The 27,954-nt window shown below is 37.0% G+C and overlaps 2 protein-coding genes across 2 annotated transcripts in view; one reads left to right on the top strand and one right to left on the bottom strand.

Annotated features, from left to right (window-relative positions):
* Positions 1 to 368, bottom strand: part of LOC125239530 (S-phase kinase-associated protein 2) — a 31,349-nt gene extending 30,981 nt beyond the window's left edge. The window contains exons 1-2 of the mRNA XM_048147144.1: positions 226 to 368; positions 3 to 72 (exon numbers count right to left, since the gene is read on the bottom strand). Of these exons, the coding sequence (XP_048003101.1) occupies positions 3 to 72; positions 226 to 293 (138 nt within the window). The 5' untranslated portion in view covers positions 294 to 368. The remainder of the gene's footprint in view (positions 1 to 2; positions 73 to 225) is intronic.
* A 2,623-nt stretch (positions 369 to 2,991) lies between these two features.
* Positions 2,992 to 27,954, top strand: part of LOC125239406 (BCL2/adenovirus E1B 19 kDa protein-interacting protein 3) — an 85,780-nt gene continuing 60,817 nt past the window's right edge. Inside the window, exon 1 of the mRNA XM_048146977.1 lies at positions 2,992 to 3,181. Within this exon, the coding sequence (XP_048002934.1) occupies positions 3,142 to 3,181 (40 nt within the window). The 5' untranslated portion in view covers positions 2,992 to 3,141. The remainder of the gene's footprint in view (positions 3,182 to 27,954) is intronic.

Below are 27,954 nucleotides of genomic sequence, written 5' to 3' on the forward strand. Positions count from 1 at the left end.
ACCTCCTGATCAGTTTTCCTGTCCGTCAAGCTCCAACTTTTACGAGCCGGGCTTTCAATATGCAAACGTTTCCTAAAAATGCACAATTAGTAAGTAAATTTTTGATTAATAAGCTAAAATAATCCATGACACGTTTCGCGCCTTTTGACTTTTAGCGCCGAAAAATCAGCTGTCACAGGTACAGGTGGAATTTTAAAGGGTTTATGAGAGGAACAGCGGGCTTACCGAGGACTATCCACTTCGTCCAAGCTACTGGATAAAGGATGCACATCGTCGAATTTGTTAACGCTCATTACGTTATGAAAATTAGAATATTTCACGCAAAATAAGCGGTCAACGATCTCACATCACATCACAGTCACACAGTGAAAAATAGACATAGACAAGTGAAATGGAAATGGTTCAGTTAATAATGTTGCCATGTAAAAACGGAGGAAAATATTAAAAAAGCAAATTGTATTTGTTTGTAACCATAGATTTAGAATTATTAAACTAGATTGTTTAGTTAGGTCAAAAAGTGTGTCCACATGAGAGATAATTGTTTGGGCTGGTGTCCCTCTCGCACTCAGTGTTGCCAGACGGAATCTGAAGTATACAGTAGAAAAATGAATAAAAAACCAGTAGATCGGGAGAAAAAGCAGTAGATTACAAATATTGATACCAAGTGCAGAAGAATAAAAGAAAAATTATGCTGTTACACGAAACCGGTCCTAGAACACTTAAAAAACTTCTCGCGATTTCAAATTCATGAAGATTGGCGTTTCTAGGTTTTGGAAAAAACAAGTAAGTACAAAGGTCATTTTTGACAAACTTTATTTTCTTCTTACCCATCATCAAATGTTTGTATAAAAAAAAACCGACACGAAAAGTCACAGTCAAGAAAAACTTACTTATCCCATATAATTTTTACAAAGAGATAAGGTGCATTAAGGCAATTTAATTCCCAAAGTCGACTAATTTCAAAAGTCACACAAATATCACCATTATTTCCATCAAGATTCCCCTTTCGGAATTACCAGAGAATTTCTGTCATTCGGAATTACCCTAATGTACCTTACACTATTTCGCCATAGGTCGCCATAGCTCTCTGATATAGCTCAAACGGTTTGGGCAGCGTTTTCGATTAAGGCTCTCAGCCAGCGGGATTTTGTCCGACTTGTTTACCAAATATCGTCATATTTCAAACAAGGTCTCAACAAATTATATGCCTTAACCTTCCCCAAGAATCACTAATTTACTGGTGAAAACCGCATGAAAATCCGTTCAGTCGTTTTTGAGTTTATCGCGAACACACAGACAGACGCGAAGGGGGACTTTGTTTTATAAGGTGTAGGATGCATTCAATTGATTCCATTCCTATTCAGTATCGATGGGGTAGCTGCACAAATAAGAACTTTTTCTCAAACTTGCAATGAAATGTTGTCGGCAACTACTACGTATCCGGTGAGCTGAGTGAAAATGATATGTAAAGGAATTTCACACCAAAGCCTGTAATGCACCCTTCATTTGTTTCTAAACATCAAAATTCAAAATGCTTACACTACACCATGACATTTATTATCAGAAAAAAATATTATAGTACCTACTAATGCACCTGAATGTCACCGTTTAATAGGTTACCTCAAACATAGTTAAAACATTTTTTGGTGCGGAATTAGAAAAGTTTTCTTTCTTTGCCCAATTTTATCAAAACTATCAAGATATTTTTTTTTTCATTTCACTGCATGTTTGAGAAAAGCACTATACATGCCTCGCCGTGAAAAGGGCTTACAGGCTTCGTATCACTATCCTACTCAGCTGGATATACCTAAACAGCATGTAAGCCCTTCTTTCCCGGCATCTGACGTAATGTACTATTATTTGACATGAACACATATAAAACCAGTTAGAATAGAAACATCAGACTTCTTGCGCCCCCCTATATCGCTATTGCTAATACCAAGCTACTGCTACACCACGAACAATCACAGATATAAAGTCAGTCTAGCGATAGCTGTCACTAGAAAAAAGCAGCAACTTCAAAAAATTAAGGGATTAATGTTTTGGCCCATAGAAAATTTTAATTTATCGCCTTGACAAAGTTGTTGGTCCGTCTATAGTAAAAATTTGAAGCCAATCCAATCGTTTATACTGAAAAATATCGATTTGGGAAAAAGCAGGTAGATTTCTTGAAAATTTTCAAAAAAAGCAGTAGATCAGTAGATTTTTTCAAAATCAGGTAGATCTACTGCTAAATCAGTAGATCTGGCAACACTGCTCGCACTTACTGACAATGTCAACATTATTCAGTGACGTCATCACTGTCATAAATTGGGGATACCAGTCAATTTCTCAAAGTTACTACTAAATCTACTAACACCCAATTGAAAGTATGTTTTAATTATACAAATCTTTGATTTACTGGCATCAAAATAATTACATTATAATTATTTTCAAATTTTTTGAAATATATCGAAACCCTAGTTTGAATATAACATTAAAATAAAATAAGAAATTATAAAGTCAGGTAATATACAGATAAAAATTCTGATACGATCGACTTTCTGCTTCAGTAATAAGGTTTAATTTCGTATGGCAAAAAATGTGATTGAGCTGTCCCCTGTAAAGGTCTTTGTTTGTAACAGATATAGTCATACAAAAATGCTTTTTAAATTGTATCTTTGTCCTATAAAAAAATAATTATTCATGGTATTTACTTTCAAGATAAATAAAAATCCGGATCCAAAAATTAATGTACGAAATTCATAAGACTTCAGAAACCATATTTTATTAAAAGCTCATAGAATAGAACTAGAAAAATATACTGTTAAGATTTATTTACTGTGAAGAAATTTAAATTACAAATATTTTTTTAAAATAATAATTTTTATTTTTTGCGCTGGTAGCATTGATTGTTGTTTACAATATGTTGACCAATCGCAGCGTGCCGCCGTCACCAAAAGTACTCCTATTGGTCCAATTTCCCGCACCATATTTTGGTTTTGCATCTCCATCCTGTCAAAACAGAAAACAAAGGCGCACGATCACGTACGCCTGGCTTGTTGTATTTAATACGCAAAAAGTTCGCGAAACATTGATTTAAAGTGAAGGTCTATATTTATATACGAATTTTCAAGTGCTGTGCTCACGTTTATCGTTGAAATGGCGACGCGGAAACTGAATACCATCGAAGATTTGAGCGGTAAGTACACCGTAAATAAACAATGATGCTCCGAACTGTGACGGAATTTATTCTATTTGCACTTAGATTTCCGACATCTGTGCGGTTCGTTAGCTCGTTATGCGCCTGATTAATTGCGATTTCGCGCCTGTTTGACTAATTACGCAGTTAATTTAGTACAATTTTGCAACAGCTGTCTTTGTTTACTTGAGCGATGAGAGCGCTCAAATATGGCGTCATTACTCATTAGGGTCATTACAATGCTTTTGCGTCATGCAATTTATGTTAGAGATTGCGTATGTGATTAAGTTTACTTCTAATATAAACCGTCTATGTAATAATTGCGTATATATCATTGTACTGAGTAGGAAGTGTGGTCTTCCTAATTTGGTAGTGTATTATTCTGTAGTAAATGCCTCTTGGTGAATGCTGATTTCCTGGTACCTGTACCTATTGATCGGTAGACATTTTGTTTACAATTTTTGTTTGTAAACAAAGATTCTGCTTACCTGTCTCCTAAGAAACATTAGCAATCACATTACAGAGATAAAAATATAAAATTCTCTGAAAATTATAACTATGGGAAATATTTCCAATAGTAAATAATCAATCAGTTGGGTGATGCTTTTTCCCATTCACCAGCATTATCACTTTAAACTGGATACACAGTTTTCAGCTTTGATCAATAATAACTACAATAAGTTTATTCATCAAAATAAACTTTATGGGTTTACTTTATAGTCTTTAAACTAACTTTTGCCTGTTTTGACAATGAAATTTTATTATCTTTCACCTGCCTATCTTCATAACAAATTAAATAAAAATGAAGGCTCTTTCCTCTTGCCTTGGGGCAGCACAAAAGTAAACTAATAAAAATTACATGGCAACATTGCATGTACAAAGCTAAAAAGGAACTACACATCTTCCAATTTCACAACATCAATCTACAGTTGCAACCAATTTAGCCAATTTGTTACCAATTTGAGTCCGTAGACCCGTCTATATTTGGAACAGAGCGTTTACTCAATCTAGAGTGCTATTCTTGAATGATTGCCGGATCTCATTTGACTGGGGTCATACTAATGTAAGCCATATTCATTTCTTTGACCTTTTGAGGTCCACTGGCTCCCTGAGAAGGCGGTTTAATAATTTAAATGATACCTGATAAATAATAATAATAGGGATGATGACTACATAAAAAAATGGCATTCTGTTTTGTCCATCAGTTAGATCGTCCAAAAATACTGAACACATATTTTTCGCTTTTTCTAATTAATGAAAAAATACAAAGACATAGAGCATCAAAGTTCCGGAGTGGGGGCTTGTGACGTCACTTCTAATTAAAAATTGTACCTAGGCCCTAGGCGTGACGTCACGCGAAACACTGTACCGTCATTTTAGTTAATAATAATATAAAATGTAAGGAAAGAAAAGACATTGTAAAATTGTCAATAGAACGAATAATGGAAGTGTCATGTGTAGAACTAGAAAACTTTATAATAATATGTGTATATAGACCGCCATCGGCAAATTACTGTCTGTTTGAGGTAGGATTGGATAATGTATTGAATATTGCTACGAAAGACCAAAAGCGTCTCATCGTATGTGGAGATTTTAATATCAATTTACTCGAGGACTCAATGCAAACTACTAGGTTTTTAAATCTCTTTCAGTCTTATAACTTAAAAAACTTATTTCTTGAACCAACTAGGATTGGGGAAACTAGTGCTACCTGCTTGGATAATATTTTTTGTAATTGTCCTAGTTTAGATAAGAATGTATTTAATTGCTTTAGTTCAGATCATTTTGGCCTAGCCGCCACTTTTCAAGGTCATTGTAAGAATATACCACAGACTACAACATACAGGCCAATGACTGAAAATCGAATAAATGAATTTCAAGCTGGCATCAAATTACAGTTATCTCTGTCTTCTTTTCGTCCCAATGACCCTAATTCGTTTTATAATGAATTATTTGATATCATTAATTCGCAGTTCAATTCGACATTTAAAACGCAAACTATTTCGAATAACAGAAATCAGAAATTTAGTGTTTGGGCGACACCCGGAATCTACAAGAGCAGGGACCGTCTTTATGAATTGTATAGCATGAAAGAACACGATAAATCTGAGGTATTTGTAGATTATGTTAAAAATTATTCCAAAATATTTAAGAAAGTTTGTATTGCCGCCAAATCACAGCATATTAGTACAAAGGTCAAGGCATCTGAAAATAAAATAAAGACTGTCTGGAACATTATAAAACAGGAAAGTTCTAGTCAAAAGCCTAGTGATTGTCAATTTGAGTTGAACTGTCAAGACAAGTTAGTTAACTCTGACATGGAGGTGGCTGCCGTATTCCAGGAATATTTTTCGAATATGGCTTATAAAACTACTAAGGAGATAAAATCATCTGCAATGCAAGCTGACCTTTTACTCCGTTCCTCTTTGGAGAAATGTGAAAGTAATTTTGAATTTAGCTATGTAACTCCAAGAATTATATACAAAACATTTAAGTCTCTTAACAATAAAAATACAGAAGATTTATGGGGCATGTCAGTGAAAGCTGTAGGCTATATTATCGAAATAATCTCACCATACTTATGCGTTATTTTCAACTCATGTGTTGACAGTGGTATATTTCCTGACCTTATGAAATACAGTAAGGTTTTACCTTTATTTAAGTCTGGAGACAAAACTAACATGGAAAATTTTCGTCCAATATCTATTTTGCGGTGCTTAGTAAGATTTTTGAAAAAATCATGTTACATCAATTACAAACTCATTTCACTAGACACAAAATTCTTCATAATCGTCAATTTGGATTCACAAAAGGTCGTTCTACCACTGATGCTGCCTCTACGCTCATCAAGCATATTTATAACATATGGGAAGAGTCTTGCGATGCGGTAGGAATTTTTTGTGATTTGTCAAAAGCTTTTGACTGTGTTGATCACTCGACTTTAAAACTGAAACTTAAACATTATGGATTATCTGACGCCGCTATTAACTTAGTCTCAAGCTATCTCAGTGAAAGAACACAAACAGTTGTGATTAATAAAACTCAATCGGAGTCTTCTACTATTAGGTTAGGTGTGCCGCAGGGTTCTATATTGGGTCCATTTCTATTTTTAGTCTATATAAATGACCTACCAAGCATAATACAAAATCTTTGCGAAATTGTGTTATTCGCAGATGACACATCATTAATTTTTAAAGTTAGTCGGAATTCTGAAGATTATACAGATATAAATAATACCATGAAGATAGTCTCAAACTGGTTTACAAGTAACAATTTACTGTTAAATTCCAATAAGACTAAATGTATTAAATTCACATTACCTAATGTAAAACCGAGTAGTGGTAACATATATATAAATGATGAATGTATACAAATGGTTGAAAAAACTCTTTTCCTAGGTGTGACCATAGATAAAAACTTGCAGTGGGGTCCACATATTACTTCTCTAGCAAAGCGTTTGAGTTCGGCAGCTTATGCAGTGAGAAGGATTAGACAACTCACAAATGTTGAAACAGCCCGAATGGTATACTACAGCTACTTTCACAGCATAATGTCATACGCAATCTTAGTCTGGGGTAAAGCTGCCGACATACAAACCATTTTTGTATTGCAAAAAAGAGCAGTGCGGTATATATATGAACTGCCAACGCGTTCTTCATTAAGAGAACGTTTTAGAGATATAAATATTCTAACAATGGCATCACAATACATCTATGACTGCATATTATATGCTCTAAAAAATATAGAAACGTTTAAAAAATGTAACAGTGCTAGAAATAATCACAAAATAGTTATAATTAGGTCCCGTGTAAAGCGATTAAAGAAATCTTTTCTAGGACAATGTGTAGCATTTTACAATAAATTACCAAGGGAAGCATTGGACTTACCAATACATTCACTTAAGAAATATGTAAAGTCCGGTCTGTTACGTAAAGCATACTACACTGTTCAAGAATATATCAATGACAAAAATGCATGGCCTTCTATAACTAAAACTTAATGAATGAATAATGAATGATAATATTTATAATATGTTAGAAGCAAATTTCATAGGTTTGTTGTTAAGTTATATTGTTTCTGTAAATTTGTTATTTATTTTTTAATTTATTTTAATGTAATTTTGACGATTCGAAAGAGGTTGTAAAATCCTACTTGAATAAACGATATTTTATCTTTTATCTTTATCTGTCGTCATTTTTCGTTTACAAGAAAAAATACGTGTCTAAATTTTTTTGATAATCTAACTGACGGACTAATTAGTTTTTTTTAGTCGTCTCGCGTATTTAGCCAAGAAGATTTTTTGTTGGATTTTACAATTCACTGATAGTACAATTTTATACTTACTTTGACCTCAGATTAACTACTTAGTAAGGTTAAAACCAACCTTCAAATCAAGAGTGAACAGGCATCTTCTGGGCGAGCTCACTCCATCGTAGGCCACGGCTTTGCCTTTGGCTAGTCTGTGGTCAAGAGTGAGCCCATTTATAATTTAAAAAAAAATGGTAACAGGTTTGCAATTTATTCATTGCCTCTGTAATGTACTGTAAATAATACAGAAGTTGCAACCTGACCACAACAGGTATATCAGGTTCTATTGCTACATACCCTTGATTCAAGGTCTAATATACACCGTGTTTTTTTTGTTTTCCGTTAAATTCGACACATAGCTAGGTTCTATCAGGAACCACCCTGTATATCACTTTTAAATTCGCCAAAAAATTTTTTTCATTGTTTTCACACATAATAAATGAATTAATTAGTGTGAGAGACCCATAAGAATAATATTCAAGTTAGTGTCAAGGGATTGACGGCACATGTCAAAACAAATAACATTAGGAAGTGGTAAAGGCTGTCACACACGTGTTCAGTAATTATTTTTATTTTTTGAATAACTCAATAACCGTAAAAGTTAAGACGCCAGTTTCTTAGAGAAATTAATTGTATTTGATCTGAAGCACCTTCCCTTAAAGTTAATGGAATTCAATAAAAACAGGGTGTGTATATGTACATGGTGAAATAAAAAGGAGTGTTCAAACTTTGCATAGTGACCTTTGAGGTCATAATGAACTAGATTTATTATGAGCATACATCGGGGTTTTGGGAGCGGGAATGAATTCGTGTATTTGTAACTCTGTTTATAGTCATTTGAATTACTGAAATATATATTTAACTATGTAACTGGCTCCAAATGTACCTAGAAATGTTAAAGTAATGTTTATCTTTTTCACCATTTTTGGGCTAGTGTAAATCATTCCCGCTCCCAAAACCCCGATGTATGATTATGAGATCAATGCTGAAATCTCGAGTTCGTACATACAGACCACGTAGACGATAATAGCGAGATAACCTGGACTCATTTTTGAGTGGTTGGCCAGACATAGCACTTAACAGAGACAAATGGAAAAAGAGGGGGGAGGCCTTTCCTCAGCAGTGGGACACAGCAGGCCCCTAATAAATAAATATAAAAATATACCTATACATACATTATAAGTTATGATAACAAAAAGGTTCCTCCTTTTATTGGTTATACCTACATATTTTATTTTAATATTTTCTGCTTTGTATTATTTTGTTGATGACCAAAATAAAATAAAGTCTCTTCAAGCTGTACACTTCAAAGTCCCACAAAAAAATTGAGATATACTCTGTCAAACAAGTCTGCCAGTAAATAAGAACAAAGAAAACTATATGCATCCTTTTCTTTAGAGTGCTAGAGAAAAGGATACCTATAGTTTTCTTTGTTCTTATTTACTGACAGACTTGTTTGACAGAGTATAATATGTGACCTCACAGAGGAGACTACATAATGTATGAACGGCGGTCATTGAACGCTTTTTTGCCCAAACTGAAACAAATATTTAATGCTAATAAGTATAATAATGCTAATGATCGGACATAAGCCTCAGGTAAACGGCAAGCCTCATTCAGGCCTACATGCCTATAACTCCGTATACACCGTGTTTTTTACTTTTCCGTTAAATTCGACATGTAACGCTCATCATCAGGAACCACCCTGTATATCACTTTTAGTTAAATTCGCAAAAATCATTTTTTCATCATTTTCATACATAATAAAATAAATTACTTTATTAGTGTGAGAGACCCTTAAGAATATCATGGTCCAAGAGCTGGCAGGATTTTGGAGTAGGTCCTTGAGGCAACCTGGAAAGGTGCTCAGATGCTTCTCTGATCATAGCCAACATCAGGTCTGCAAGTCTGGCAGCTGGGGAGCGGGGCTTTATCGAGCTATGAATTTTTAAAGATTTAATTTTTTGAGGCCCAAAAAAGGTGTTTGAGGCAACCTGGAATTATTAAAAAGTGAAAATAGAGTTCCTCAGAAGTCGCATAGTATTTATGCCAGATCATTTGGCCGGGTCCTTCACCGTGCCAGAACGGTACAAAGTGGTAAAAAAAAAATTCCAAAAAAGGTTCTTGAGGCAGTCTGTCATTTTTACCAGTGAAAGATGAGGGTCTAAATAGCCATGGAAAAATAATGCCATGACATGAGGTGGGGTCCGTACCCTGCCATTCGATCTTGAAAGTCAATTTTTTAGTTTTTCGTAAATAACTCGTAAACGGTGGCCCACAGCAAAAAAATATGTTAAACAGAAAATATCTACATAAAATTTCCTACAAGAAAGGTTATGTACGTTTTTTCGATAGGATCAATATATAAATGGATAATTTAGTAAGAAAGTTTTTTTTAATCGATTACATGCTCCGTTTTTCATCAATACCTCGTAAACGGTGGCCCACAGCAAAAAATTATGTTAAACAGAAAATATCTACATAAAATTTCCTATAAGAAGGTTATATAACTTTTTTCGCTAGGATCAATTTTTTAGTTGGAAAGTATTTTTAAATAGATATTTGGGCCTTTTTTTGTTGATAACTCAAAAACGGTGGCTCACAGCCAAAAATAATGTTAGACAGAATTAATCTACATAATATTTCCTACAAGAAAGGTTCTATACGTTTTTTCGCTAGAATCAATATTTTAGTTGAAAAGTATTTTTAAATACATTTCATGGGCAGTTTTTTGTTAATACCTCGAAATCGGTGGCCCACAGCCAAAAATAATGTTATACAGAATTAATCTACATAATATTTCCCACAAGAAACGTTCTATAACATTTTTTGGCTAGAATCAATATTTTAGTTGGAAAGTATTTTTAAATAGATTTCATGGGCCGTTTTTTGTAAATACCTCGTAAAAGGTGGCCTACAGCTAAATAAAATGTTCACGAGAAAAAAATCTACATAAGATTTCCTACAAGAAAGGTTCTAAGTATACGTTTTTTCGCTAGAATCAATATTTTAGTTGGAAAGTATTTTAAAATGGGCCGCTTTTTGTTGATAACTCAAAAACGGTGGCTCACAGCAAAAAATAACGATATACATAATTAATCGTCATAATATTTCCTACAAGAAAGGTTCTATAAGATTTTTCGCTAGGATCAATATTTTAGTTGGAAAATATTTTTAAATAGATTTCGTTAGCCGTTTTTTGTAAATACCTCGTAAACGGTGGCCCACAGCTAAATAAAATGTTCACGAGAATAAAATCTACATAAAATTTCCTTTAAGAAAGGTTCTATACGTTTTTTCGCTAGGATCAATATTTTAGTTGGAAAGTACATATTTTGAAATAGATTACATGGGCCGCTTTTTGTTAATAACATCAAAAACGGTGCCCCATTACCAGAAATAATATTAAACAGAAATAATCTATATAATATTTGCTACAAGAAACGTTATGTAAGATTTTTCGTTAGGATCAATATTTTAGTAGGACAGTATTTTAAATAGATTACACGAGCCGTTTTTTGCAAATTACTCGAAAACGGTGGTCCACAGCTAAATCAATCTTCAACGGGAATAACAAACGTAAAATTTGCTACAATAAAAGTTTTGTACGTTTTTTCGCTAGGATCAATAATATTTAAACAGATTTATTTATTTACACAAAGAAAATTACACAGTATGACAGTATACAAAACTAAAGCACCGTGAATTTTAAATAAACATTACAACAAGTAACACAAAATTAAATATTAAATAAACAGCAAAATCAAAACATGACGCTCGTATAGCCCGGTCTACTGCCACGAACCATATCTGTTTTTTTGATTACATGTTGGAAAAGATGGACTCGCACCACCAAGTAGATGCGATATACTTCGATTTCAAAAAGGCATTCGACTTGGTCGACAATGACGTACTACTGCAGAAATTTGCAGCACTCGGTTTCACCCCAAAGCTCTTGTCGTTTTTTGCTAATTACTTGAAAGATCGTAGCCAATACGTGCAAATGTCGAACTTCCGGTCTAGAGAATATTATACGCGTTCGGGAGTTAGCCAGGGCAGCAACTTGGGTCCGACACAGTTTCTTATTATGGTAAACGACCTTTGCAGTAGTATTGTTGGGGCGCATTTTCTCCTCTTTGCTGACGATCTCAAGTTAATGTTGCCAATAGATAGTTCCTTGGACTGCGACTTTCTCCAGCAGATGGTGGATACAGTGTCACGGTGGAGTAATAAGAACAAGCTGGAGCTTAACGCTAAGAAATGTAAAGCCATCACATTTACTAGGTCAAAAAACCCGATCACAGCGAGCTACCATCTTTCTGGCGTTCCGCTGGAGCACGTTTCCGCCATCCAAGATCTTGGTATTGGGTTGGATACTAAGCTCAACATGCACGATCACATCATAAGCATTTGCAAGAAGGCTAACAAGACGTTAGATTTTATCATGAGAACAGCCGCACAATTCAGTGACGTGAAAATTGCCTTACTATTGTATAATGCGTATGTCAGAAGCAAATTAGAGTATAATGCGATATAAACGCGTATAAACGCCCATCTGCTCGCAAGAATATCAACATTAGGTGCCACGTCTAAAAACTCATTCACTATTTGCAGTGCACGAACTAGCGGTTACTTGCGGCAAAACACGGTTCGAGCGGCCGGCACCGCCAGTAGGGGGTGCCTACATTCACGAAAAGCATATTTCGTCACAGAGAGAACAAATAGACGGACCAGCTGGGATACTAAAACCGGGCAATCTGACTCCCCTTCAAAATACCACATGCAACAGACATCAGCACGACATTACGCCTAACTTCTAACGAGAAGAAACCCAACGTCCCCAAAAGGAATTTTGTTGGGTACAAGAATCGGTAATACCCGTACATTTTTTATAAAAGAAACGCAAAAATGTTTTTTGGACCTTTTCGAGCAGCAGGATGTAGGGCGCTTCATGGGGATTCCAAACGGCTGAGGCTGTCTCAAGCTTACTTCTCACCAGGGTAGTATAAAGAAGCTTTATGTCCCTGGGATTGTCAAATTCTTTGGCGTTGCGGACAACAAACCCAAGCCTGCGGTAACAGTCTGCAGCAAGCATTGTCATGTGCTCATGAAAGTTAAGGTGGGAATCTAAAACATAACCGCACAGTTGTCAACATTGAACTGAAGTTTCAGAAGTTTGTTTACAAGACTCAATTCATAAACCCGATCAATATCACTTTGTAAAGATTGTAAGTCAGAATCTTCCTGGACCCTGTAAATTAGTTTCAGGTCGTCAGCATAGAGTAGGCATTGCGCATGCTTAGGCACCAAGGCAAGACCATTGACCATAACACCAAAGAGCAGAGGACCCAGAATAGAGCCCTGACTGACCCCGGAACGGGTGGGGTAGGCACTCGACACAAAGCATCTGTGCTGCACATATTGCCGTCTATCACGTAGATAACTAGCAAAAAGGCAAAGCAGTTTAGGCGAGAAACCAATGCTGCATAATTTGCTTAAGAGTACGTCGTTATCTACGCGATCAAAGGCTTTTTTTAAATCAAAGTACAGCACGTCCACCTGCATCCCTCTATCTAAGTAGCGCGAAACGGAATCAACCAAGGTTAAGAGGCCTTATTCCTAAAGAAGAGCGTTTTTTGCAAAATGTAACATTTTTCATTCAAAACTATAATGAAACTATCCTTAAGTGATTATTAAAAAACTGATAATGTTTCTAAAAGAACATATCTTAAGCTAGTTAATCATAATATAATATTTTAAAATATGTTTTTTTATACTTAAAACAAATCAGTTTTTTCGGTAGACGTTTTCAAATTTCGTAGTGGGATCACTCGTTTAGAATCGTGATTGTGCTGTTAAATATGTTATTTGGGGTAATAAATGATCACAAATCACAATCCTATTTGTTATATCCAGCACGGGAAGCATGGTCGCGCGATAGACGAAAAAATATCAGGCCGTCCGGATATCGCACTTACAAATAGTGCGATGGACGTCCTGCTATTTTATCGTCTATCGCGCGACCATGCTCCCCGTGCTGTACGAGGTAATCATAGTTTGACATTTTAAGATTTATTTGAAATGGTGGATAAATAACCTTCCGTATCTTCCCCATTTTTTCGATAAAAAGTGGTTTACATTATGTATTTTTCCTGCGATTCCTGCATTTATTGTAACTCATAAATAATATTATCCTAAACTAGAACTTCTTGTTGACATATCAGAAAAAAATTATACATATAGGACATACCTTTCTGTCGACAGACATTTTTTTAAAGCACCTAAAATTCGAATAAAATACACTGTTGATACGGGCCCGCTCAGTCTGCGCCGAGCGCTCGTAGACAACGGACTTGCGTTCGATCGTCCGGCGCTCCTTGCTTTCGTAAGTAGCTAGATAGTTCCGAGAAATGCTGTATACTGCGACTTAACAAATCTTGATCCCGTGGGTGGCAAACAGGCATACGGTCTTATATATAGCTGCAACCCCACTGATTTCTAACCTCTCCCTATATCTGGAGAACGGCTAAACCGATTTCGACGGTCGAAGTGTCTTTGTATAGAGGGAGCGGGGAGACGTGTGGGAAAAATATGGAATTTGGTCTGCGACTCTTGGGTCAAAAAATGTTGGACGGCCTGGCTAAACGGGGGAGATATTGGGGGGGGGGGGTGCTCGACCAAATGTCATAGAAGACCCTGGGTAGTTTTTGAAGCCGCCATTTTTTTTTCAAAATGGCCGACTTTTTTTTTGTCGATTTTTCAAGTTTATCCTAGAGTGCTCAGATTTTGGTCATAGAATCTCTCTAGGGTCTAGAATAAAATGATATAATTTTTTTTTGAAAAATGCTACAAATGTGAAAAAAATTTCCACTTTTTTTGTATGGCAACTTTTAAACCGTAAGAGATAGCCGGGGGGTGCTCGATCAAATGTCATACAGGAGCCCGAGTAGAAAAAAGTTGCATCAAAAAAATTCAAAATGGCCGACTTTTTTTTCAAGTTGGTCCGAGCGCGCTGAAATTTTGCATGCGGAGAGGTATGGGCCCCTAGAATACAAATGTCAAAAAATTTTTATCGAAAATCCAAGATGGCCGCCGTTATGGCAAAATAAATTTTTCTAGTATTTTCGCGAGCCCGAAGGGCGAGATTCAGGGTGGGAGGCCGAAGGCCGACCCGCGGAGGGCCGCAGGAACGGAGCTCACCTTTAGGCTCCCACCCGGGCCAAATCCAAGTAATTTCACTGCGGGCATAAAGTGCTCCCATACAATTTCCTTACAAAAGTGTCTTAAACAAGCGTAACCGGCGGGCCGAAGGCCCGACGGTGGAGCTTCGGAGCCGAGCGAAGGCCGAAGGCCGAGCTCCGCGTAGGGCCTAAGGCCCGGAGCGTCCCTGATCGACTCGCCGGCGGTCCGGGAAGTTGGAAAAATACTTTCCAACTAAAATATTGATCCTAGCGAAAAATATTATAGAATCTTTCTTGTAGGAAATATTATGAAGATTAATTCTGTGAAACATTAGTTTTGGCTGTAAGCCACCGATTTCGAGTTATTAACAAAAAACGGCCCATGAAATCTATTCAAAAATACTTTCCAACTAAAATATTGATCCTAGTGAAAAATCTTATAGAACCTTTCTTGTAGAAAATATTATGTAGATTAATTCTGTCTAACATTATTTTTGCCTGTGAGCCACCGTTTTTGAGTTATCAACAAAAAACGGCTCAAATATTTATTTAAAAATACTTTCCAACTAAAAAATTGATCCTAGCGAAAAAAGTTATATAACCTTTCTTATAGGAAATTTTATGTAGATATTTTCTGTTTAACATAATTTTTTGCTGTGGGCCACCGTTTACGAGGTATTGACGAAAAACGGAGCATGTAATCGATTAAAAAAATCTTTCTTACTAAATTATCCGTTTATATATTGATCCTATCGAAAAAACGTACATAACCTTTCTTGTAGGAAATTTTATGTAGATATTTTCTGTTTAACATATTTTTTTGCTGTGGGCCACCGTTTACGAGTTATTTACGAAAAACTAAAAAAATGACTTTCAAGATCGAATGGCAGGGTACGGACCCCACCTCATGTCATGGCATTATTTTTCCATGGCTATTTAGACCCTCATCTTTCACTGGTAAAAATGACAGACTGCCTCAAGAACCTTTTTTGGAATTTTTTTTTTTACCACTTTGTACCGTTCTGGCACGGTGAAGGACCCGGCCAAATGATCTGGCATAAATACTATGCGACTTCTGAGGAACTCTATTTTCACTTTTTAATAATTCCAGGTTGCCTCAAACACCTTTTTTGGGCCTCAAAAAATTAAATCTTTAAAAATTCATAGCTCGATAAAGCCCCGCTCCCCAGCTGCCAGACTTGCAGACCTGATGTTGGCTATGATCAGAGAAGCATCTGAGCACCTTTCCAGGTTGCCTCAAGGACCTACTCCAAAATCCTGCCAGCTCTCCGTCTATCATTCAAGTTAGTGTCAAGTGATTGACGGCACATGTCAAAACAAATAACATTAGGAATTAGTAAAGGTTGTCACACACGTGTTCAGTAATTATCTTTATTTTTTTAATAACTCGATAACCGTAAGAGTTAAGAGGGCTTTCGTGTTAAAAATAGTGAAATCGCAGCCGAGCGCTCGATCATACCGTGTGTGGTATCAAATTAAAGGGCTTTGCGAGTAGTTTATAAATATATATCACATTATAGGACTTTTTCTACTTGGTCTAACAAAATATGAGAAAATGTCCAAAAGTGGTAATAATTGTACCGGTGAAGGCTCGTTTTCAAAAAATTGGCAAAAATCAATAATAGCAATTTATAATCACTAAGGCATAACAGCAATTTAAGTAAACGTTGCAGATTAATTTAGTATAAAACTTACTTCGATGTGATGTAGATTTTCAAAGAAATTGTCACTTAATTTTAGGTAATTTCTGAAAAAATTGAATTCGCCTTAGGCTAGTTTACTCTTTTTCAAAAACTTAAAATAAAAATCTAGTCTGAAATGATTGTGGTACAGGATATACAAATTATAAATTTACCCGTTTTAATATTCAAAATTGTCCAAATTTTACAAATAAGATCGACTGATTCAGCTCTATACGTGCGTTTTTCTAAACGTCCATTAGAGAAAAATTCATTTTTAATTTAGTGAGTTAGTTTTCAAAAATCCAGTCTTATAAAAATCAAGATAATAAGATGCTCTAACTGGAACTTGAATTAAATAAATCTATTGGATAACGGAAAGTGTAGTATTTCACCGACTAAAACTATCAATTTTACATTATTTTGACGTTTTTTTTTAAAGCAGCCTTAAGACGCTAGTTTCTTAAAGAAATTAATGGTATTTGATCTGAAGAACCTTCCCTTAAAGTTAACGGAATTCAATAAAAGCAGGTTGTATGATAAGAAAAATTTGCACCACACGGCACTGATCTAATATAGATACAGGTCCTAGTACATAAAACAAAGTTCAAAATTTCCATACTTCAGGACCTTCAGGTCTACCAAGGTTAACACAAGCAGGTCATGTTAATCAATTGCACGCATTCGTCTAAACAATATAATGAGACTACGATGTCATTCGTCGTTATTCCCAATTAATATGTCGTTGGCTTAAGTACTTAAGTACTTAAATCGATTTAATTGACTTGATAAGATAAAATTAAATACGCCTTATTTTTTTATTATTTTCTATTTTTAACCCCCGACGAAAAAACGACGGGGTGTTATAAGTTTGACGTGTCTGTCTGTCTGTCTGTCCGTCTGTCTGTCTGTCTGTCTGTCTGTCTGTCTGTTTGTCTGTCTGTGTGTGTCTGCCTGTGGCATCGTAGCTCCTGAATGGATGAACCGATTTCGATTTAGTTTTTTTTATTTGAAAGCTGTGTTAGTCGGGAGTGTTCTTAGCGTTCTCATGTTTCATGAAAATCGGTCCACAAAGTCGCGGTCGGGGGTTTTTTCAAAATTTTAATTTTGTGGTTAGGTTAGTTAGCTTGGAACATTCAGGGAGTCGGTTTTTAAAAGCTTACCCATCTGTCATAAATAACCACGATACAAAATTCAAATTTTGAAAAAAAAATCCCGACATAGTGGACCGTTCGACTAAGACAGCCTTAAAAGAAACGAACGCTAAATTTATTATTTATTATTTATTTATTAACTTAAGTGTATATAGCTTATACAAGTACAGTGTCCCACAAAACAGTTTCCACGGTTTGACTGTGGGATCGTGCAGTCTCTACTCTCTTATAAAACAATCTATATCATTAAATACTTATGATAAACTATTTTTATACACAGTTTATGAGGTAACTACGCAGCTTTTTTACCAAATTTAACTTTGTTGGCTTCCTGTCTGGTGTCAGTGGGCAGGCTGTTGAGTATGTAGGGAAGGCGTTTGTGAAGACATCTATCGCCGTAGTAGTTAGTGACCCTGGGCACAACAAACTTGCCCGCAGACACCGACCTGGTTCCACAAATCGGTTTATCCGTTTGACGATTCCATAGACAGACACATACACAGACAGACAGCCACGTCAAAGTTATAACATGATAATATCCCGTCGTTTTTGCGTCGGGGGTTAAAAATGCCAAGGGTAAATGTATGGATTGGTGTTTTTCTGACATGGGCTGTTTGTACGTTTCGTATAAATAGCCATACTTTTGACTTGACTTTTTGGAAAGAAAATGACAGACTGTTTTCATACTATCGAGCGATTTCTCATTTACACAAGTGGCAGTATGAACGTCTGTAAAGCCCCTTTTAGTTTAATTTTAAATTGCCAAATACTTTGTTGCGTTGTTTGTGGAAATTAAAAAAGATGACTTTGCCGGCCTACGCCTGCGAGAAATATGAAATTCCATTATCAACCTCTTGCTTGTCTTAGCGGCACCTGAAACGTCATACTTCGCGGTCAATTGTAAGGCACGTAACATCAACATTGCATACCATGTTTGAGAAAAAGTATTTCCTAGTTAAGTAAGCCACACTATCGGTTAATCCTGGCTTTTGAAACGCGTAGCCTCGCTGATAAGCTATCAGTCAACGATAAGTATTAGTTCGTTACACTATACCTATAGGTAAAGAGCTACGTAACATTTTAGAAAATGAGGGCGCCACTTTCTACGCGAGTTACATTTTTGACGTAAAATGGCAATAACTTTATATGGAAAAATTTTAGTTTAATTTCATTTTATTTGGCTTCTAAACGGGATACATTTTCACCGAAATATGTGGTCGGCAACTATTGGTATCTTTCTCTAACACGTGAGTAAGAGAGGGATACCAACAGACGCGTACTTATGTTGATTTGTGTAGTAAAGAATACTAAATAAAAAATACTAAATAAAGCGGACCTAACACACTGCCTTGAACCACTCCTGTGCAGTTGTCTTTTTTCCTAGGCTATGAAGTCCCCAAGTACAAACTTATGTACATTCCTAAGTCTATTTTGAACTTTTATTGTGTTAAGGGTTGTAAATTCAATACCAAAACACCTTTAAAATCAAAAGTATTTCATCTGTGACTCGGAAAGCTAAAACGATATTTAAGATTACAATATTTTTGTCATTTAACCTATTTCTTTCTACCCACTGTTTTCGGCCATGATAACTTTGAAGTTATGCTACGTATAATCATCATAGTCAGTGTATGTTCAGATATTTTTGACCACATCCGGTGCTCCAATAGCATCGACAGTACATTAAACGCATGATCCACCCACGGAGGACCAGAGATCGTTGCCCTATTTATAAATAGACATAATTGCGCAAGGTATTCGTATGGCAGTCATCCGTGGGGACTCGCTCTGATTTACTTGATATATTGATATTGCTTTGATAGGAAATAAATTGTTTTATAGCCTGTTGCATACGATCCTAATGATAAGTGGCCAACGGCAGTGGGCTTAGAAACCTGCACTCATTAAAGAAAGTTAACGCAATTAAAAAGTTGTCTAAGGGACTGAGAATCCGTCAGAAGTAAAAAGTGACAGAACCCATGATTAAGATGAATTTACAGTGTCAGGCCATTATCGGCCGGTAGACTGAGGGGCTGTTGGCCGCCGTGATTGTAAAGGGACTAAGAGTTTTGAATGATTCACGGTTATTTTCATTAGACTAAAATTCATCGGGATATAGACCGTGATTACCTGTTTGATTTTTGACGAGCTCCCGATGTTTCGATGCAGTTGTATGCGTGATCACGGAAAATCTACATCCGTGATCATGATGCATGCCACTGCGTCGAAATATAAGGTTTAAGGTTTAAAGACATTTATTCCCATTTAAGATATACATCACTTCCATGAGAACATTGTTGTTACATAAATACATCATGCATTTAACTAGGTTATTGTCACCGTAATTGTTAAGTAGGTAGGTAGTAGTAGACAACACATACCTGCATTAAGACAAGAAAAAAATACTTATGATAAACAATAATTTTCAATAACATGCGTCTAATTAGCAATTTTTTGACATTTAGAATTTGTTCTAGAAGTTTCGGAAGCATGAAATATCGGGAGCTCGACAAAAATCAAAAAGGTAATCAATCCCGGTCAATATAACTCTGTAAAGGGACTGACTATTAGTTCATCTGGGCACCTTTTAATTCTTGTTTTCTTAGCGCATATTCTTTCCTTTATCAACATCAACAACGTTTTCGTGTATGGCTGTTTTCCAAAACAACACACAACAACTGTTACCACTTTTAGTCCTAAATCAAAATGCAAGATTTCTGAAACATAGTTTAAAGAAAAGCAACATAATGGTATTCTTTCTAGGTACCATTCGCTCTGCAACAAATTATTGCAAACGCATACAATTTTAATCGCAAATAGCACTGTTAATGCCATTATGTTTACAATAACACAAGTGTGTACGAATGTTGACTATTTTAGAACTGCATTGATGTTAAAATTAGGTATATATTCCCATATGTTTGCATTTTTATAAGCTGTTTTGGTTCTCGCGTGAATTTTGCTCTCGAAAGCGTATCAGTGTGTTTTAAATTAGCATACTTATCAATGTTGCTGGTATTTAACACGTATAGTTGTGTAGGCGTTTACTCTAAATATACATCCCACCAAAAACATTCTGTAAAAAACTAGCCAAGTCTCGATGGAGCTGCTTGTTTATCTCCAAAGAGTAATGAAATCTAAGGTTCCTTACTGCGATTTCTTTATTATTATAGTTAATGTTGTGTGACTTGACTTGGCTGTTGAAGGCTAGCGTTTCTGGCAACTGATTGGTGTGTCATGGAGCACCTGGATTTGTACCCTTGTGTACCCTTCAATGGCCAACGGTCTTATCCAAAGGTTCTCAAATAGGGGCGAAATGGTTCCAGTAAAGGATGGTATGGCAGTGTTTGTTCGCGCTCTCTTTGTACCGATATCTTGTTCTTAAACCTAGTTCAAAGACAAAATCTACCGGGAGTTGAAGTTTATCTTCTAAATATGAAATAAATTATTCTAAATTAAAATGTTTTCGCTTATGACGCTACACTTGCACGTTTTTGGCAACTGTCCACTTCATTTCACCATCGATTCTAATAAGGCTATTGATATCACCTGTGGCGTCAATCGACTTTCCGTATTCATAGTTATTTTTAACGTTCTACACAAATTATACACCCTGTTTTTATTGAATTCCGTTAACTTTAAGGGAAGGTTCTTTAGATCAAATACAATTAGTATCTCTAAGAAACTAGCGTCTCAACTCTTACGGTTATCGAGTTATTAAAAAAATAAGGATAATTACTGAACACGTGTGTGGCAGCCTTTACCAATTCCTAATGATATTTGTTTTGACATGTGCCGTCAATCACTTGACACTAACTTGAATGTTATTCTTAATGTTCTCTCACACTAATAAATTCCTTTATTATGTATAAAAACCGGTCAAGTGCGAGTCGGACTCGCTCACCGAGGGTTCCGTACAAACTTTCAATAGTTGAATCATCAAAATGTTATTCATAGAACTCTACAGATTTGACTAAATCCCTCAAGACTCAATTTCCCACATAACAAGTAATATTTTAATATACAATTTTATTGTTAGACAACGTCCAAATAAAATCAAGACTATTCGACTTCAATAGTTTACGACTTACGACATGTCGCAAGGACGCTCCTGAACCAACCTCATTATATCAGGAAAAACGCGATGTAGGAAATGAGCGTTCAACGTACAGCGACATCTATCGGCAAATTAAGTAAACTAATGCGCGCGAGCTAGTATGGAAGATGATTTTTATAGAATAATTGTTTATTGCGTAAACCGATTTTAACCATTTTGCCTCTATTTGAAAGCAGGTAATTTCATTGTTATTTTGTTAAAAAATACAGGTACAATAAACACCTGCAAGGGTGTTGAAATAGAAAATGTAAATCTGAAAGGTTTTTTATAAATAAAAAAAAAAGTTTTCAAGATACGTGTACGATTTTATTTTTCCTGTAATGTTCATTATAATAGCCATGTTTGGTGAAAATTTCATAAATTTATGTTGGTAAACTTCGGAGATAAGGGGGGGAACGGTATTTTTTTTTTACATTTTCCTTCAAAAAACATTTTTTTTCCACAACCAAAAAATTATAAAAAATAGTTTTGATATGTACAGTTTGAGCTCTTTCTAACGATACCCCACTTGACCTAGTTACTTGAAATTTTCAGTTTGACCCCCTTTCATTTTGGCCATTTTCTATCATTTATATTAATTAATTTAAAAAAAAATTCTTTCAACTTGTAGAGGTTCACAATGTTTATAACTATTCCAAATTTCATATCGATAGCATAAGTAGTTCTCGAGATATTTAACAATGTGACAGACGGACAGACAGACGGACAGAGTCGCACCATAAGGGTTCCTGTTGTACCTTTTTGGTACGGAACCCTAAAAATGATGAATTTTTTTTGCGAATTTAACTAAAAGTGACATACAGGGTGGTTCCTGATAATCCTGATAATGAACCTAACGACGTGTCGAATTTTACGGAAAACAAAAAAACACGACGTATGTTTTGTATATTTATAAAATCTGGCTCTGCGTCCTACTCATACGCCTCTTCTCGTAGATTTATATGTTTTACGTCCTACGTCCCTATTGTAATTTGTTCACCTAATATAAGTTGAATAGCGCTAAAGCGCATGTCTTACGAAGGCCAAACAACCACCTGTCCAAGCAAGGGTTGACTTGGAATATTCCCGGATCAAGGGGGAGAGGTCGCCCGCGAACTACCTGGAGGCGCACGGTGGAAAAGGAGGCTGGCTCAGTGGGCCTCGGCTGGGCGCACCTGGAGCAGGCCGGGTCGGACCGGGAACAGTGGAAATCCTTCCTAAGAGCCCTATGCCCCTGATGAGGGACATCATCTTTTACATTACATTTTTAGGGTTCCGTAGTCAACTAGGAACCCTTATAATTTCGCCATGTCTGTCTGTCCGTCCGCGGATAATCTCAGTAACCGTTAGCACTATTTAGATTCTATAGAAAGCTGAAATTTGGTACCAATATGTACATCAATCACGCCAACAAAGTGCAAAAATAAAAAATGGAAAAAATGTTTTATTAGGGTACCCCCCCTACATGTAAAGTGGGGACTGATATTTTTTTTCATTCCAACCCCAACGTGTGATATATTATTGGATAGGCATTTAAAAATGAATAAGGGTTTAAAACTAAAATCGTTTTTTGATAATATTAATATTTTCGGAAATAATCGCTCCTAAAGGAAAAAAAAGTGTGTCCCCCCCCTCTAACTTTTGAACCATATGTTTTATAAATATGAAAAAAATCACAAAAGTAGAACTTTACAAAGACTTTCTAGGAAAATTGTTTTGAACTTGATAGGTTTAGTAGTTTTTGAGAAAAATACGGAAAACTACGGAACCCTACACTGAGCGTGGCCCGACACGCTCTTGGCCGGTTTTATTCTATCATTTTCTGTTTATGCTTAACTACAACCTGTCAATAAAGATAGGCGTCTCCCACAGCCAAACAATATCTATCAGAAGTCTTGAAGGTCAAGCTGCTACTGCATCGTAAACAAAGATGGCGGCGAGCATTGAACTTCAAATACAACTTTACGCTTACAGTCCAACTTGGCTCTGTACCCCGAATATTTACTCGCAAAATTCAAACTTCGCAATTTAGCCACCGGTAGAGTTAACTTTGTATTTAACTTGAAAATATAAAATTATATTTGCGGTTAATCTTTGTGCTGCGGCTAAGGATTTGAAAGGAAAAGTGTGTTGGCCGTCGGTAAATATAAGTTTGTATTGATAAGCGCGGGAAACGACGTTCGATTTTCGAATTTATTTAAACGGCGCTGCATGATAGGATGCATTTATTGCAGGTTAGAAATTTAGTACCTATTTTACTAAGTAGGCACGCCTTTTTTGTCGATTTTTATCTACACAGTAATAAAAATAACAATATTATAAAGATTGAATTCCAAATATGTACTTACCTGATTAAAATGCAAGGTTACCAAAGGCTGCTAAAGGCTTGTGCATATTTGTACGTTTTTGAGCCTTTAGGTACTAATCAAGACGAGATTTTGTAGGAGCCTACAAGATCAAGTGGGACTGACTGAGCCTTTATTACTACATTTTCTAAATTTATGGCAGCTTTTGGCTGTGAATGATATAATTTTTGATACGATACAATACTACAAGCACTTATTTGTTTGAAGCGATCAGAGCAATCTTATTGAGATTTGAACTCTCGTTGGAAAGATTTTCGTAGGTGTGGCGTCTAGACTTTTGGCCGCTACTGAAGGTTATCTCAATATCTGTATAAAGAAGTATATCTACATTTCATTGAAGCCACATAAAGAAAGAGATAGCCACATATATATTATTTCACATTCGGTACCAGGCGGTCGATCGATCGGCCAGGACTCCAAGGTCAAAAACCTAGACGTCTCGTGTAAGGTCAGTGACCTTGCGTGTTTTGAAAATTCGCCCCCAGCTTCTGCGTCTGATGGTCGCCTAGTACTTCAGACAGAATGGTGCCTGCGAAATTGGCACTAAAAGCTGAGATCTAGACTTCAAGTTAGGTTTAGGAAAGCTAGATCTTTTTTTTATAGGTTTTTGTTGATAAAAATGTTTAAGAAATTGAGGAATATCAATTTTGCAATGTTTGTTTGTTAGAATGCCTAAATGTAGACTTGAATAATATTTTTTTTAAAGGACTCCGGTTCCCGACCCTTCTACTTAGAAATTCTAACTTAGAATTGACATTGCTTTGTTAAGTTCTTATTGCTTACAACCTACTATCATACTATGTATAATGATTATTTGTGATATGCTAATAGCTTGTTTTATGACAATCGGCCTGGCCTAGCGGGTAGTGACCTAGTGACCTACCTGATGTCCCTGGGTTCGAATCCCGGTAAGGGAATTAGTCATTGTGTTATAATATAATTATAAGCACAAATATTTTTAAGTACCTGAGTCATTGGCGTTTTCCATTTATGTAAGTAGGTACTAGCTTTTGCTCGCTGCTTCGCTCGCGATAAAAGTCGAAAATTGCTCCATTCAAACTTCCACCCCCACCCTATCCCCCATTTTAGGGAAGTGGGGTGTTAGAAAGAGACAAAAAGTCCTTCAACTATCTCCACTTAAAAAATCACGTCAATTCGTCGCTCTGTTTTGTCGTGAAAGACGGACAAACAGACACACACTTTCCCATTTATAACGTTAGTATGGACTTATATCAATATCAATAATATCAACAAAAATCTTAAGTATTACATTTAGTATTGCCTTCGGTTACCGCGATAGTTACTCATGAAATAAAACTATGGAAACGGATTATCTTATCTTAAATCTGCGGGGGCCCTTACGGATACACTTCGACCCATCGGGATCTTTTGTGCAATTACCCCCTACGATCCTAAGATCCTTCAGCTATTCAGGAGCTTCTCGACCATCTCCACGTATCGGATGATGAGGCTCATGGGTAGCTCTCTGAAGTCCTTCGGTGCCAGGTAGCCTGCTCCAAAGTTCTTCATTCTTTGTCTGGCGAGGGCGTGACATTCACACATTAAATGTCTGACGGTCTCTTCCTCTTCGCCACACATGCGACAATCAGTGTTGTCGGCGTGTCCCATCTTGGCCAAAATTCCTTTGACCCCGTAATGGCCTGTGAACACCCCCGTTATAATTTGGAGTTGTCTTTTGCCTAGCTTCCCTAGCTTTTTGCTCCATCCAGAGTCTACCCTCTGCATAAAGAGCTTTGAATGCTTCAGACCAACCAGGGCATCCCACTCTTTTTGGTGACTAGCCTTTGTTTGGTCTTTCATAGCCATTCTGATGGTTCCTTGTGAAAGGCCCACATAAGGTTCCGGACCTATGAAGTTGTCTTCAGATCCGGCCTTGGCAAGTTCATCAGCGTTTTCATTGCCAATGAAGCCTTCGTGCCCCGGTATCCATACCAGTTGCACCTTGTTTTGCCTTCCAAGCTTGTTAAGAGCTTGGATGCCGTTTAATACCAGTCTAGAGGTAACTCTGGGCGATGTGAAGGCTTTGAGTGCCGCTTGACTGTCGCTGAGTATATAGATAGTCTTACCTTGGATTTGTCTAACTATATTCTCATGTACACAGGCAATTATTGCATATGTCTCGGCTTGGAAGACCGTGGCATAATTGCCCATGCTGATACTACCACTGTAGTCATTTGCATAAATGCCTGCGCCCGTACCAGATGCCATCTTGGACCCGTCTGTATACCAGATGATGGTGTTGTCATCAGGGGTGGGTGTCTCCAGCCCCTCCTTCCATTCGGCTCTAGTATGGACTTTGGTTTTGAAGTTTTTGTGGAAGATGAATTTCGGTTGCATTTTGTCGCAGCCCATACTCATCAGCCTTCCCATAGAATTGTTGTATTCCATGCTTGTGTGTTTAGTCTTCGGCATGCTATCGCTCCAGAGGCCTGTTAAAGCCAGCCGGTGTAGCGATTTCAGTGCCTCAGACTGTATCACTAGATGTAGCGGCGGGAGATCCAATAGTACCTCCAATGCTGCTGTTGGCGTCGTTCTGAACGCACCCGTTATAGCCATGCATGCTGTCCTTTGTACCTTCATGAGGACATCCTTGCATGTGCTCAGTAATGTCCTTGGCCACCAGGCCAGGCTTCCGTACAGGATTATAGGTCTCACCATCATGGTGTAGATCCACCTTAGTACCTTTGGGTTTAAACCCCATGTTTTGCCGTAAGCTGACCTACACATTCCAAACACTCTAAGTGCCTTGGCTGTGGTCAGTTCGACGTGTCTTTTCCAGTTCAGTTCTTTGTCTAGTGTTACCCCTAGATATTTCACTTCATTGGAAAGTTCAAGTACCCTTCCATAGAGCCTTAGTTGCTCCATGCCAGTAAGGGCCCTTTTCCTGGTAAACGGTACTACCACTGTTTTGCCTGGATTGATGGAGAGTTGTTGGTGGTTACACCACCTCTCCACTTGCCTCAGTGCTGTATTCATGATTTCTGACACCGTTCCCGGGAATTTCCCGTTTATGAGTATCACTAAATCATCTGCATAACCCACTGTACATACTGGGCCCTTATTTAGTTCTTCCAAAAGTGAGTTCACTACCAGGCTCCATAGAGTCGGAGAGAGAACCCCACCTTGTGGACAACCTTTTGTTGCTGTGGCTAGTAATTCTTCCCCCATGAGGGAGGACTTAATTAGCCGGCTGTTCAACATATTACCTATCCAGCGGCAGATGGTAGGTTCTATGCCATGTTTGAGTGCAGCATTATTGATTGCACCATATGTGGTGCGATCAAAGGCACCTTCGACATCCAGAAATGCAGCAAGACATAGTTCTTTGTTTTCTATGGCCTGCTCCGCTCTAGTTGTCACCAGGTGTAGTGCTGTCTCCGTGGACTTGCCCGGCTGGTATGCACATTGCAAGCGGTGTAGTGGATGTCTCTTGAGCGGACCATCCCTGATGTGTCTGTCCACCAGTTTCTCCAAAGTTTTAAGGAGAAATGATGATAGACTTATGGGCCTATATGATTTGGCTTCTGTGTAATCCTCTTTGCCTGGTTTGGGCAAGTATGTTACCTTTACTAACCTCCATGCACGTGGTACATGTCCGAAGGCAATACACGCTTTGTACAGTCTACTCAAGTGGGGTATAAGTACGTTAGCGCCTTCTCGTAGTAGTATGGGGTAGATTCCATCTGGCCCCGGGGCTTTATATGGCTGAAATGTCGATAATGCCCATTGTATTTTGTTGTGGTCTACTACCTTTTTCGACGTGTCCCAATTATGCCTGGTCGTGCGAGTGCACTGTTCCGTAACACTAATTGGTTCATCGTCTGGTACACTCTGATTTATTATCGAGCCTGGAAAGTGTGTGGCACACATCACCTTGAGGGTCTCTAGCCCCGTTTCAGTCATTCCACCATCACTCCTTCTAATAGAGGTGAGTGGGACTGACTTCG

The sequence above is a fragment of the Leguminivora glycinivorella genome, chromosome 25 (assembly GCF_023078275.1).
Source record: "Leguminivora glycinivorella isolate SPB_JAAS2020 chromosome 25, LegGlyc_1.1, whole genome shotgun sequence".
NCBI classification, from domain to species: Eukaryota; Metazoa; Arthropoda; class Insecta; order Lepidoptera; family Tortricidae; genus Leguminivora; species Leguminivora glycinivorella.